The 15,332-nt window shown below is 43.7% G+C and overlaps 1 protein-coding gene across 1 annotated transcript; it reads left to right on the forward strand.

Annotated features, from left to right (window-relative positions):
• Window positions 1–8,312: 8,312 nt before the first annotated feature.
• Window positions 8,313–9,814, forward strand: FAM181B (family with sequence similarity 181 member B). Its single transcript, XM_068264766.1, has one exon. It carries the CDS (start codon window positions 8,601–8,603, stop codon window positions 9,597–9,599), a length of 999 nt encoding a protein of 332 aa, XP_068120867.1. The 5' UTR covers window positions 8,313–8,600; the 3' UTR covers window positions 9,600–9,814.
• The last annotated feature ends 5,518 nt before the right edge of the window (window positions 9,815–15,332 follow it).

Below are 15,332 nucleotides of genomic sequence, written 5' to 3' on the forward strand. Positions count from 1 at the left end.
CGGCTGCGTGTGCTGCTTTTTATTTGATTAAAATCGGCCCAGCAGGGCCTGAGCGGCGACCTCCGGCGGTGTTGGACGAGCTCAGCTCGTCCAGACCGCTCAGGTGGTTAAAGGACACCTTAAGTGAGAGGGATATGGAGGCTGCCATATTTATTTCCTTTTAAACAATTCACATTGCCTGGCTGTCCTGCTGATCCTCTGTTTTTAACACTTTCAGCCAAAGACCCTGAACAAGCATGCAGATTAGATGTTTCTGACAAAAATCTGACAAGATTTGCTGTATGCTTGTTTCCGGTGTGTGTTTCAGAGACTGCTGTAGCCAAAGAGATCAGCAGGACCCCAGACAGCTGGTATTGTTTTTTTAAAAAAGATGGCAGCCGCCATATACCATATTCCAGCGTTTTCTAGTTAAAATATACATTTTGGGATATACTCGCCCTATAAGACTACCCCTCTGGACTCTTGGACATTTGTATACTGTACTGTATGTACTGGTGCTATACTGTGTATAGAGGTGCAGATACTGGTGCTGTACTGTATGTGGTACCCAGTATACAATAACCAACCAATCACGGCAAGCGATGTACCTTACCGGTGATTGGCTGATTGTTGTATACAAAGCTTTCCCAGTGAGGTGGCCCCTCACCTCATCATCAGGACGGCGTTAAGTCACTTCTTTCCATGAATCGCGGTCAGTGGATTTTCTTCTACCATACTGGTACAGCACCGCCCTTGCTGCTTTCATACGGTCAATGTATTTATGCACATTTTTTAGCTCCCCCACCATATGTGGCAACCGCAGATTCTCCAATCCGGCTCGGAGGTTTCAGCACCCGCCCTATAAAATGACACCTGGCGTATAAGACGACTCCCGACTTTTGAGAAGATGTTCCTGGGTTAAAAAGTAATCTTATGCGCCAGAATATACAGTACCTCTTGGTTCAGGTTCCCTTTAAGGCGTGCTCCACCAGAATCATTAGGGAGCCTTGCCCAAAGGCTCTTTACTGTTTTACATACTGGCTTGAGCCAAGATTCCAGCCTTGGTCAAAGGGCTCAAGCCCCACACCAAAGGCAGTAGCCTCACCAGTACGCTATCCAGCTAACCAGATTCATATCAAAGCCATACAAGCGGAAAACGGAAATATTATTATAGTGCAAAAATAGCAGATATGTGCAGATCAGTGATTTTGTTTGTTCACTCTGAGCAGATGCTCTACCTGTGCCAAACAAGATGACTCACCTGGGGCTTTTAACAGCCCAGCATAGTCTGTCAGCTGCACAGATTTGTAACTGTGCATGTGTAGAACGCCTTCACCCTATGATATATAAAAAGCTAAGTCCCTAACATAGCAATTTATGTATTCTTTTTGAAATTCCATCATTTTTTTTTTTTTTTTACAAGTCATTTATTTTGGTATGGAAATGAGGCAGGAATAGGAAGGGGTTAATAATGAGTATTTATGTGTGTAGGAGTTTGTTTTTTGTGTGTGTGCAATTTTAAATTTGTGCACGGGATGGCGCTGAATCGGCAAAGAAAGTTGAATCATAGCTTTCTTCGCCGAAACAAAAGTAAAAGTTATTTTGAATGGTTTTGGGGACAAAGTTCCTATTCACCAATCTGTCCTCTAATTGTAGCCGTGAGGGGCAAGCGCGCCCCTCACGCTCATAATCTACAGAAGATGAGTAGTTATGCCCCTGGGACGGGAACAGTACTCCCGCAGGGCATAGATATACTACCGCTATCACGCCTACTGTTTAAATATTAGGAATAATAATTAAAGGTCCATTTAGACCATCTGCATTTTCGTTTTGGATCACTGCAATTTTCAGATCTCCTGGACACCGGGATAACTTGGTATTCGTGATACCCGTTTTCCAATGGTGCACTTTTTTGGCCTGTATATGTTTTTTTCAATATCCAACACAAATTGCCACTAAAAATGCATTTGTTTTAAATTATGAAAATTGCAATTGCAGAGTAGCATGTGATGTTCTGTTTAGCATTACCAGTTGCCTACTGCCTTGCTGATCTTTCAGGCATCAGTAGTGTCTGAATCAGACACCCAGGGCCGGATTTAAGCCAAGGCCTCATAGGCCATGGCCTAGGGCACCACAGAAACAAGGGCGGGTGGGCAACAGGCTATACTAGGGGGAAGGGGAGCATCACCTGGCTACCTATGCTGGAGGGAGACAGGTCATCAGGCTATCTATATGGAAGAGGAGGGGGGCATCTGGCTTCTTATACTAGAAGGAAGGGGGAGAGGGGTCAACAGGATACCTATACGGGAGGGAAGGAGGGGTCATCAGGCTGAACTGGAGGGAGGTGGGGATGGTCATCTAGCTATCTATATTGGATAGAAGGGTCTATAGGCTACCTGTACTGGAGGGAGGAGGGAAGGGTCATCTGGCTACCTATACTGAAGGGGGGCAGCTGTTGACAGTAGCCTTGGGCAGTAAAGAGTACAAATCTGGCCCTGGCCTTGAGGACAGGGTTGGGGAACGGTGCCATAGAGCCTACACCTGTAACAAATATGACAAATCCAGCCAAACTTCAGTCAAATATCTGATCTTCATGCTTGTTCAGGGTCTATGGATAAAAGCATTAGAGGCAGAGGATCATCAGAGTAGCCAGGCAATATGCATTGTTAATAAATATGGCAGCCTCCCTATCCCTCTCACTTCAGACGTCCTATAAAAAGTAACTTCTGCACTATGCAAATTATTCTCTTTATTTATTTTTTTTGCATTCTAGACTTGGGCTTTGGTCTCGTTTCCTAAATGTAAAAGGCAGCTAATGTCAAAGCAAAGAAAATCACATTAAAGCCAGACATGGAACAAGCGTAACACAACACAGATATAAGGATTTCACAGGTTCCCTTTATTTCACAGGATTTCCCACAATTACTCCGAGGATCGCATTTCTCAAGGTGGCCTCCATTGCATTCCTTAGTGCACAGGCAGCCAGGCATGGCAAATTCAATTATACATCCCTGATAATCTGTAATCCCCACCTATAGTATGCTAATGCTGCCCCAGCACAAGTGAATGGAGGCTTCCCAGCGACCTTGCTGGGGGTTGGTGAGAGGGTTAGGAGGTAATAAAGTGCCCCGGGTTAACCATGGCTGAGCCCCTTAAGCTGTTTGCTTGGGTGAACTCAGCCTGGGATAATGGGATCTCTCTCTTTTTGTTATTTATTTCCCACCCCCCCCAGATATTTGTTCATTTCGCCTGCGCTCTTATGCTGCCTCATTAACCCCTTGGCTGCTAAGCTGGACACTTCCCCCCTCTGTGAAATGGACTCAAACGGCCATGTAATACCCCCTGAATGGCGGAGATCAGATTATCCACTCCAGTGGAGAAAGGAGGCCTTAGCCCGGAGACCCTCTGTGTCCTCCTGGCCCTTTCCTGTCTCTTTAGAGGAAAACTTCAGGCAGTACTGCATTTACCTATCCCCCCTGGTTATATACTGTTAACCCCTGTTTATAAAAAAAAAACCTGAAAGTTTTGCACAAAACAGAATCCCTGCTCTCAAAAACACGGTCTATCATGGAGTAAGCATTGTAGAGGATTCAAGTGCACAAAGCTGCTACTGTATCCTGAAAGGCTAAAGTTTACAAAAAAATACTGTCAAAGGCTACCTGACAATTCAGTTGCAACCTATGGGCCCTGTCATTTGTTTGATGTCTTACCTCCTGTGTAGTCTACGCCTCAATCTCTTTCTCTTCTTCAACATCCTCTTTGCCCACTGTGATCGATGGAATTCTAAGTTTTCCCATTTTAAAAATGGCGATGACCCAGCAACAGCTGCCTGGTCAGCACAGTTAAATTGTAATATCACCCACTGGAGCCATCAGGAAACATGAACATTACATTGCACATCAGTTGTCCTTTCAGTTATAACTGACATCAACTGATATATAACTGACAGCAACTGATATATTTCAGTTCTGACAAAATCTTGTCAGAACTGTAAGAATCGTTGTAAGAAGAAAATGCTGAACTTCTTAGAGGAATTGACGGCGAGGTAAGTATGTAATATTCATTTGCAGGTACATCATGTGTTTATTTTACTCGGTTCAGGTTCCCTTGAAGGGTCTCTCTATTGACAACAACATATTTAAACAAGAAAGGCATCCTTCCAGAGAAAATAGATAAAAAAATAAACAGGAGAAGCAGCACCATCATTGAGCTGCTTATTGCAACAGAGAGGCGACAAAACTTCATTCTGAACTGCAATTCATTATCCGCCTTTATCGACAGGGCCGTTTCTGAAACCATAAAGTCTAGGGTATTTGTGCGGTCACACGTGAAGTGATGGATATTACCAAGACCACCAGAAATTCAGGAATTCTATAGAATGCCATAATGGTACCACAGCAATGAATAGACAAAGCTAATAAATTGAGTTTTCTCATAGATTTTGCATGGTTCAAATAAATACGGTAGTATTTGTTCTTTGTGTGCTGCCCTATAGAATGCCTAAGTGAGATATCACATTCGGAGCATTTTGTACTTTGCCTGAAATGATTCAGGCATTCTATAGAATACTTGGATTTAACTCAACACGGAAGCGAAAAAAACAACTTATGATATAATTAAATGGATGTGAAGTACGGATACTTAAAGGGATACTGTAGGGGGGTCGGTAGAAAATGAGTTGAACTTACCCAGGGCTTCTAATGGTCCCCCGCAGACATCCTGTACCCACGGAGCCACTCACCGATGCTCCGGCCCCGCCTCCGGTTCACTTCTGGATTTCTGACTTTAAAGTCAGAAAACCACTGTGCCTGCGCAGCTGCATCCTCGCTCCCGCTGATGTCACCAGGAGAGTATTGCACAAGCCCAGTATGGTCTTTGGTCTGCGCAGTATGCTCCTGGTGCCATCAGCGGGAGCGAGGACACGGCAATGCAGGCGCAGTGGTTTTCTGACTTTAAAGTCAGAAATTCCAGAAGTCGGGGCCGGAGCATCGGTGAGTGGCTGCGCGGGCACAGGATGTCTGCGGGGGACCATTAGAATCCCCGGGTAACTTCAACTCATTTTCCCCCGACCCCCCTACAGTGTCCCTTTAAAGCGGTTTAAAACTCTGACAAAATTTTCAACAAAAATGTCTTTTCCTACTTTTTATAACCCATACAATTATCATATTTGCTTTTGTGCACAAGTATTATTATTCATTTAGATATTATAACTTCCCAACGTTCAGTTAATTTACTTTGAAAGCTGCTGGTGTATTTTATTTATAACTGTTGTCATTCTGTTGTGAATGCTGCTAGCAGTTATTTCTGATCTGTTTTTTACTTCAGTACTCATCAGCTGAAGTCCTGCACAGCCAGAGAATGTTTACATCAATGTATCAAGTAAAGAATGTGTACACAAGATAAGATTATAAGCAGTTTGGATGTGGGTTCTCCCTGCAGGAGAAAGAGTCAGCCCTGTGATGTAACCCTTTGAATGCTGTTTTACTAAAAAAAAAAAAACATTGTGTTAGTATATTGTATGCTGTAAATAATCTTTTAGAGCAAAGAAGAAATTCTAGGTTATATTCCGCTTTAATCAAACATTGGTAGCGAACAAAAGAATCTCGTATTTTTAATTTCAGTTATATAGCTCTTTTTATAACATTGAATCATTCTCAATTACTTTCAGTTTACTCACTACACTCTGCATTTTAAACTATGAAACAGAGCAGAGCTAATGACCGTTTGAACTACCCTGCCGTAAAATCTTATCTGAAGTTGTCTTTCGCTGTTTCTTTAATGTATAAGTGCTTCAGAAAATAGCACTACTCTCTGACTAAATTAGTCGGAGAGCTAAGAGAAGCTCTTTTGCATAGATAATATCTAAAGTTTCTTAACTCTACCTGTACTGGAAACAATATAAGACTCATATCTTTGCTACTAATGTTCTACTTCTTAGCTGTGCTACACATGCAATTCATTATATCATAGGTTTATTTTCACTTCAGATTCCCTTTAAAGTGGATCCGAGGTGAACTTTTACTCATTGCATAATCGTATTCCTTCCCTATTGTTTATAGGGCATTCCTCAAGCCAAATACTTTTTTGTTTTTGTTTTAATACTCTAATTCCCTATAAACTAAACAAGCCACACCCACAGGTTTTCAGAGAGCCTTGGCAGTAGCAAGGGATCATGGGAGCTCAGTCTGAGCAGGAGGAGGAGGAGGTGTTACTAGCCAGAGATTTCAGAGGCAGAGGGGAGGAGGGAGGAGGAGAGGGGATTAGGTTTTTTTTTCATAGGCTGAGTGCTCAAGATGCAGATAAGCCTGCCTGTGTGTAATGTTTACAAACAAAATGGCTGCTGTAATTGTATCACAGGAAGAAATAATCATTTTCTATTAAAGCTGTTTGCAGCTAGATTTGCTGTATAAACGATCTAAACTTTAGATAAGATATATAGACAAGTTACTTGTTATAGTTAGTTTTTCATCTCGGATCCGCTTTAAGTATTAACGTAACATGTTTCTGTAACATATTAAATGAAATCAGAAAACTCTTATGCTGAGTACACATGATACAATTTCTCATCCGATCAACGGGAAACTGTATCATGGCGTTGGTGACAGTACTTGTTAAGGTTTGGGTGAGAATTAGGTTACTATTAGGCAGAAGTTGAAGGTTACGTTAGGGTTAGTTTGGTGGTGAAAGCTAGGTTAGTGTTAAGAATGGTACACACCTTCAAGTTTGATTGGGCAATTATACCACCTCCATGTAGTATTAGTGGTAACAGATTTTGAATACTATGAATGCTATGAGTAGATTGTGTAGATAAATAATTATACTATATATATGGAGGTGGTAAAGTTGGTCAGTGATTGTCCAATCACAATGAAGGCGTGTACCAGGCTGTAGGCTAAAGGTGAAAGTTGGGTTATGGTGACAATTAGTGTTAGAGTTAATGCGACTGTGTATGGTTGAAATTAAAATATGGGTGAGGGTTAATGTTGGAGTTCAGTTAATGCATACGTATGTACGTGTCGGCTCTACTTGCTGCCACAAAACTCCCCGGCAGTTTTAAATACTATTCCCCCTCCAAGTCATAGCAACTTGGAGGGAGATGTAACTCGGGGTCCGGCAACCGCTGGACCCTTACGTTCCCCGCACAGTAGTGGCATAGGGATCACCATAGCAGTCATAGCGGCTTCTATGGGGTCCATAACCAAGGGGGGGGGGCCTAGTGGCAATGGCCGGCAGCAATAATGGGATCCTTTTGGTAAGCCCCCTGAGGTGCAGAGTAATGCAAGCAGAACAAAGGAGAAAAGTTATCTATATTGGGAACTACCTAATACCGGGGGCCCCTATGCTACCTATACTGGAGGACTATTACTGGAAGACCCTGACTACCCATACTGTGGGGCTAACTAATATTGGGGGGCCCTCTGTCTACCTATACTGCAAGCTATTTAGTACTAGAGGCCCCTCTGACTACCATACTAGGGAGCTGCTAAATACTGGGCTGCCTTTAGTGGGGAACATTTCTGTCTACCTATACTGTGGGCCTACCTAATACTGGGAGGTACCTTTGGCTACCATTACTGGGGGATTGTCCTACCTAAATCTTGCATTTGTGGTAGGGCACAAAAGAGCCTTGGGGGACCCCCAACCAAAATTTTGCTATGTGGCCCCATGGTTTCTACCTACGCCTCTGCCGCGCAGCAATACATTGCTGCTATGGGGTGTCAAGTTTTGGCACCTGGGGCTGAGTGCCGGGCCAAAACCGCTGGCTTCGCAGGTGATGGCTACATAATTGTTAGGCTTCAGTTGTGGGCTATATTAGGGCTAGGGTTCTACTGGCCGTGTTCAGACAATACAATCTAAATTTATTTTGCCTTCAGACTTGCTTGCGCTAAAACTGAATGCAGTGCTGTCATCTAAGACAAGTAAAACTAAAACAAATTAAAAAAAAAAGAAAGAAAAAGAAATCATTGGTAAAGTGCAGCATTAAAAATGACCAAGAATAGTTTTGAAGACTTTCTGTCAATATTACGGCATAATGTGCGGAATAAAAGCAAACAACAACAACAAAAACACAAAAAGGGGTAAAAACGAAAAAAAGCTATTTGTTTTATTCCAGGCTTGAATAGAGCTGGGGGCTTGTATTTTGTCTTGTGAGTGGAGGAAGCGAGCACAGAGCTTTCTTTATTTCGGGTCTTGCATGATGTATCATTCCCTCCCCACGGATTTAGTGAAAGCTGATACCATTGGAGGTAGGCCTCCTGCTCCTCTCCCCCTCCCACTCTATTCAGCTTCTGTGTTGCTGGTGAGAACAAGTTATATTCACAAGACCTTCAGGAAGAAAGCCTCACAGCCTCTGTCCCTCTCTGCTGTGACAACCTCAGTGTAAATCTCCACTTCGGAACACTGCTGGTGAAGCAACACGGATATGTATCATGCACCACTGAACTCGTCCTCTGCTGAGCAGACCATAGGAGCGATTTAAAGGACTCACCTGGGATCTAGTGCTGTTACGTGTTGAACTCTATGGAGTTATGCTCTCGAGACACCTGCGTAGACAACCTGTGGAGATAAGTCTTCCTTGACTGATGCCCCATTCTTGATAGACAAAGGAGTGGCCAACAGCAATGGCCGTTCAGGCTGCGATAATGAACCACCACTTTATGTCCTTGTATTTTCCAGGACCTCCTGTGGATTTTGAAAAGGGCTACCATGAAGGGGTTGAATTTCTTGGTGCTGTGGAAAGCGGAGGGGACTACAAAGAATCTAGCAAGGACCTGCTCAGTTTCATCAACACAGCATCCAGCAATATCAAACTGGCCTTGGACAAACCTGTAAAGTCCAAACGGAAAGTGAACCATCGAAAGTACCTACAGAAACAGATTAAAAGGTGCACTGGTATGATTAACAATGGCAGCCCGACCCAAGGCTCTCCGAAAAGTCAAGTGGCATCTCCCAGTAGCACTAGCCCTCAAAGTTATCACTGTAAGCCACCTCCCAAGAGGGACACTACTCAGTCCAACTTGCAGAGCAAGAGCTTAGCTGCTCTCTTTGACAGCACAAAGGAAATTCGGGGAGAAAGGTGCAAGAAAGTTCCCTTGAGGAATCGTAACCTTCCTCCATCCTTTTTCACCGAACCTGCAAATTATTCTTCTGGACTCTTTTCCAACCCTGGAGCGGCATTAAAGGAGTTGGAGAAAGGTAACCAGGAAACCATGGAGTTTTTTGACTTGTTAGGCCCTGACTACAACATGATCTCGGAGCAAGACATCATTCAGGGAGCGTCGGTGAGGATACACCAAGACGTCACGGCGGAGCATTCCCTGTATGAGCCTCATCACTTGCTAAATGGGATCCTTTATTCTGACCCCTGGAATCCATGTAATCTAATTAAAAAGAGTCCCGTGGGAACTTCTTGCAGTCCTAACCTGAATGAAAGTTTGAAAGGTCTACCAATGCCAGGGCCTGTCTTCTCCAGCAGTACTGATTCCACCCTCTCGGCCCTGGTGGACGATAACACTTCTACGCTAGCTTCATTCTCCCCTTGCTATTCTGAATGCTCCCTGCCCCAGATGTTTTATGACTGTAGCTCGGGGTACAACAGAATTGGCTACCCCATTTTGTAGATTGTAGACTTGCTTAAAGCCGTGCAATAAAAAAGATTTAAAATGAAAACTTGCAGCCAATTGAAACTCCTAGACCTTTAAAGTTAAAAGCGTAAGGCCTGGTACTCACCATGCAATTTTCACTTCATATTTCCGAAAAAATTACCAGCAACCAATCCCACGTTGAAAATCGATCTGTTGTTTCTCGATAGGAAGGCGATCAGACATGCTGAAAAATATTGGCCCATATGTATTAACATTTTCCACCTGAGTTTTCTCCTAGGTGAGATTTTAATAACTTCAGTAGTACTTTTCTCCTTCTTTTTGGTATTTTTTCAATTGCAAAGTGTTAAAAAAATTATTTTAAATACAAGATGAAAAATTAACTCCTAGAAGAAAACTCAGGAAAAAATTACATAATTGCATATGGGTCATTGATCAAAATATTGGCTGTCATTCCATGTGTATATCCCTTCGATTCATTTTCACCCAATAACCAATCAAAAAAGTGATAAAAATTTGAAAAAATTCTGTGTGTACGCTAGCTTTCTCCTCTATCTGATCAAAGTCAGATTTGAATATCACTCTGATCACTCGTTTGAATAGAATCTGAAGTAAAAACTGCATGGTATGTTCCAGGCTTAAAATTAATGGCAGAAAATTTTGATATTACCCCTTCAGTCTTAAAAAATAAGCTATCTTAACTTTTCAACTCCTGAATACAACGTGGTTTCCTGTATCACAAGCCCTATTTGCTTTCAGGAATTTGTATATATGTAAATTGTTGAGTGAAGGGTCTCTGTGTGCCTTTAGTTTGTACTTGTCACTATTTTTATTCGTTAATTTTCACAAGTGGCTTTAGTTTTTGTCCCACTTTTTATATTTCTCTTTTTTATGTTTTTGGGCTGCAATTAAATCATATGCTGTAACAAAACTTGATAATCAATGCAATATCGTATGCAATAATGTTTACTGCTGCTAGTACCTTAGTAGTGTCAATGCCAGTCAGTGAGGCGATTTACTAAAACAAGTGCAAAGAAAGCAGCTGCCTAAAGCAACAAATCAGAATCTCTGTTACATACAACAGCCAGAACCTGATTGGTTGGGAAACTACACCGCTTTTGCTTCAACTTTCTCTGCACCTGTTTTGATCAATTGCCCCCAGTAGCGATATGTATGTTATTGTTTGGAGATAGGCCTCAATTCACTAAGATCATGCTGGAGATAATAAGGCAAGAGAAAACTTACCTCCACACAGTGAGAGAGTTATCTTATCTCTTCATTCCTTAAGTTACCTCCTCTGTAATTAATTTACCTCCTCTGTAGTCAGGGCCGGGCCGAGGCATAGGCTGGAGAGGCTCCAGCCTCAGGGCGCAGTGTAGGAGGGGGCGCACAATTCATTCAGTTGTCATTCCTAATTGTGTATGAAGCAGAGAGAAATAAGAAAAGGGGATACATGGCAGTGACTGCAAGCCAGATAACTAGATATTAAGGTGTTGGGGAGGTTGTGGGCCCTGTGGCCCTCTTAGTCTAATAGCAATCAGTGTGTGACAGCTGAGGTGGGAGGGATGGAGGGGCGCACTTTGGTGTCTCAGCCTTGGGTGCTGGAGGACCTTGTCCCTGCTCTGTCTGTAGTTAATTTACCTCCTCTATAGTTATTTTCCCACGCAGTTAATTAACAGCCTGTCTTTAACTCTGGAGTTATTTTAAGGATTGGAGAGTTAACTTAAAGACAGAAGAGTTAACTTTAGGTTTGCCTGAGGTAAAATGTTTCCTGAATACTACATGCCTTATCACCATGGTAACAACTCTAGAAACGTTATTAAAGACAGGAGATAAGCTTAGTGAATTGAGGCCTTGTGTAGTTACAGAGTAAGAAGGCCAGACAGAGGCCAATAGGAAACTCCAGCAACCAGATGTTGTTTTGTTGTATAAATCCACATAGGGTGCGTATGGTTGCCATCTTAGACATGCATGCTTTGATGTTTTATCATGACCTATTGTATCTTTTCTGGATTTATATCGAATAATTTTTGCACCAGTTTGCAGGCAAAACAGTGCTGAACATTAAATTGGACTAAATTAACTTTTTAAAGAGGTTCTTATTTATTTTTACCTTCATTGGTGCCCCACCCACTGTCTTGCTTTTAATGAAAAGCTAAATGTAATTTTGCCTTCTTAAAACAGAAGATATTTTTGACAATTCAGCTTTCAAGGACCACTATTATGAAAAATTTTAGAATTTAAAATACACAGAAACACATAAATAAAAAGTACATTTCTTCCACAGTAGAATGTGCTATAAATTACTTTTCTGCTCTGTTGCTGGCACTTATAGTAGGTAGTAGAAATCTGTCAAAACTGACAGGTTTTGGACTAGCCTATCTCCTCATGGGGGATTCTCTTGGCTTTCTTTATTACCAAAAGCACTTAGTGAACAGCAGTTGCTCAGTCCAATGGCCAGACTAGTGTGCGAACAGGTAGGAGGGGCTGTCTGCATGTTTGTATATAGATCCTTTCCAGGGAATGCTTTTGTAAAGAATACATTAAATACTTAGAATCCCTCATGAAGAGATAGATTAATCAAAAACCTGTTGCTTCTGTCAGATTTCTACTAACTATTGGAAGTGACAGCAACATAGGAGAAAAGTAATTTATAGCTCATTTTACTCTGGAAGAAACTTACATCTTATTTGTAAGTGCTTACGTTTATTTTAAATTTTACTATTTTTCATGATTCAGCTACTGTGGTTTCCCATGATGCATTATTCTTGAATATGCAAATCATCTCTTTATGCCTGTGAAAGCAAGGCTGCACATACAGAACCGCAGGTGTATAATGACCCTGTAGCTTGTACATTTTACAGAGCCACAACAATCCAATATGCAGACAGCCTGTTTCTGAGCTATTGGTCCTCATCAGTGCATGGCATGGATTGCTATGGCTCTATGGGATAGGGCTTAGACCAGTACAAAGAATACCCAGACATCTCATGTAGACCCAGAACCATCTGGAAGGTATTAAGGGCTTAGAGTACAAAAAATTTGCATATTCAGGACTAAAGCATTATGGGAAAATAAAGTTGCGCACTTAAAGAGGCTCAGAGCTGAAGAAATGTAAAGCTCTGATACTTACCCGGGGCTTCCTCGCGCCCCATAATCAAGTCCCGCACTGTCCTCCCGCGGTCTGCCGTTCAGCAGCAGTGAGCCCTGCTAATAGGCTCAGTCGATGCCAGTCTGAGACTACTGCGCACATGCGCAGTAGACCTGGACTGATGTCACTGAGCCAGTTACCGGGGCTCACCGTGGCTGAACGGCAGACCGCGGGAGGACAGCGAGGGACTTGATTATTGGGCGGGAGGAAGCCACGGGTAAGTATCAGAGCTTTACATTTGTTCACCTCTGAGCCTCTTTAAAGCTGAATTATCGCAAATACCTTCTGTTTTAAGACGTCAAAATTTAGCATTGCTTTTTGATAGAGGGCTTTTTGGTCTGATTTAGCCCTTTATACTTTCCAGATGGTTCTGGGTCACCATGAGCTGTCTGGGCATTTTATACTTTTAACTAGTTGACCTAAGCCCGTTTAAAAAAGGGCTCTAGGTCTGTCACCGCCACCACATGTCATGTCACCACCAGACACACACATGCCCAGCCGGCCCCCTGGCCCGTCCTACTCCTGTCCAAATGGCTGTCTGTGCGGCACATGCACAGTAGCGCAAACACACGGACAGGATGACGTAGGGACACTTAAGGTACCCATAGACCTGATGATTATGGGCAGATTCGACAAAGAGACAAATTTATCTCTGATCAAATCTAATTAGACCATGCAAATTTAGAATTTTTGGCTCTTATGCAGTGTGCAAGCGCAAATGTAGATATTTAGATAACGAGCTTCCTGTCCAGTAGTATACACGTGACTAATGGGTTAGACTTTTTGAAGGCAGGTTGCCTCCAATTTCCCTGTCATTTTGCCATGCACAAAATGCATCACACCATGTGTAAAAGGAACCTTTTAAATGAGTCTCAGGTACCATAATTACCTGGGTCTTCCTTAAGCCCCCTTGAGGCCGCTAGGATGTCCCGGTAGCCTGGCTGAGTCGCGCGTCATTGTGCATGCGCAGCCCAGTCGTGTTCATGCTGCGGGCCACAGGAGTGGGCCAAGGCACATGTGCAGGTGAGTATGCGCATGCGCAGTGAAGCATGACTCAGCCAGGGTACCCGGCCATCCAGCAGGAGGAAGGGAGCAACCGGGGGAGACAGCGAGAGACAGAGCATCCGTGAGGGGGCTTAACAAAGACCCAGGCATGTATGGAACCTCAGACATCTTTTGTCTCAGCAAGCAAACTGCAGCGAGTCCCTGTGGAATAGGCCTAGTCAGGTCTATGTTGCCGGTGCACAATCCCTCTGTGGGTCACCACTCCACACACGGTTCAATGTAGTAAATACGAAGGAGGCACTCAATTGGCTTCAAACTTGCGTTTTATCAAATCCCAGTAATACACGACATGTTTCGGGGCATATCCCCTTCATCAGGTGGTAAGATGGATCTGTGGTCCAAATATTTGCAACAGAAGTTTTTCGCAGTATTGTCTGTATTAGGTTCACCTAAGATGCAGTAATTTTATTTGTTAATCAGGTTTACCGAGGTATAGTGTTGGGCGAACAGTGTTCGCCACTGTTCGGGTTCTGCAGAACATCACCCTGTTCAGGTGATGTTCGAGTTCGGCCGAACACCTGATGGTGTTCGGCCTTTTAAGTACGGGTTCGCACCGAACTACTAATTGGCCGCCGAACAGGGCCCTGTTCGGCCGAATACTGCCCCCCTGTGGGGTCGCAGGCATAAGGGGGGAGCATGCCCCGATCGCGGGGGGGGGGGGGTCGGAAATTCCCCCCACCCCCTCCGCTAGCGCTCCCCCCTCTGCCCGCTTCCCCATACAAAAGTTTCAGGAAGTACCGGTCCGGTGGTAGTGGGTAGTACCGTACTACTGCTGAACCGCCCGCTGCCCGGCCTCCCTCAACGCGTCACTCTCCGGACTCCTCCTCCTCAGTCACTCACGTCACAGTGCCGCCCACTGCCAGCCACCCACTACCACCGGACCGGTACTTCCTGAAACTTTTGTATGGGGAAGCGGGCAGAGGGGGGAGCGCTAGCGGAGGGGGTGGGGGGAATTTCCGACCCCCCCCCCCGCGATCGGGGCATGCTCCCCCCTTATGCCTGCGACCCCATAGGGCCCCCAAAAGCGGGATGTTCGGGGAGTTCGGGGTTCGGCCCGAACATGCCGAACATTGTGGCCATGTTCGGCGAACTTTCCCGAACCCGAACATCCAGGTGTTCGCCCAACACTACCGAGGTAGACGGATATAGTAATGCCTCTGATTAGTGCCCTAAGGGGTTAACAAGACTTTGGACTGTGTGATGTCAGTGATCAGTTGACTTGTCAGCTGACAAGATGGAGGTGGTCCAATTTAGGGTGTGTTGGTTAGAAGTATGTATTTATTCACTGTGTGCCATTCAATGTATGTACACCTGATGAAGGGGATATGCCCCGAAACATGTCGTGTATTACTGGGATTTGATAAAACGCAAGTTTGAAGCCAATTGAGTGCCTCCTTCGTATTTACTACATCTTTTGTCTCAGGTCAGGTTCCCTTTAAGTTCTTTGTTGCTTGAGACATACTGAAAAGGTAAATAACGTTTCGTTTCTGAAATAGCAAAATGTATTTTTGCTATTTTCCTGTTTTGTTTCTTTT

The sequence above is a fragment of the Hyperolius riggenbachi genome, chromosome 2 (genome assembly GCF_040937935.1).
Source record: "Hyperolius riggenbachi isolate aHypRig1 chromosome 2, aHypRig1.pri, whole genome shotgun sequence".
NCBI lineage: Eukaryota > Metazoa > Chordata > Amphibia > Anura > Hyperoliidae > Hyperolius > Hyperolius riggenbachi.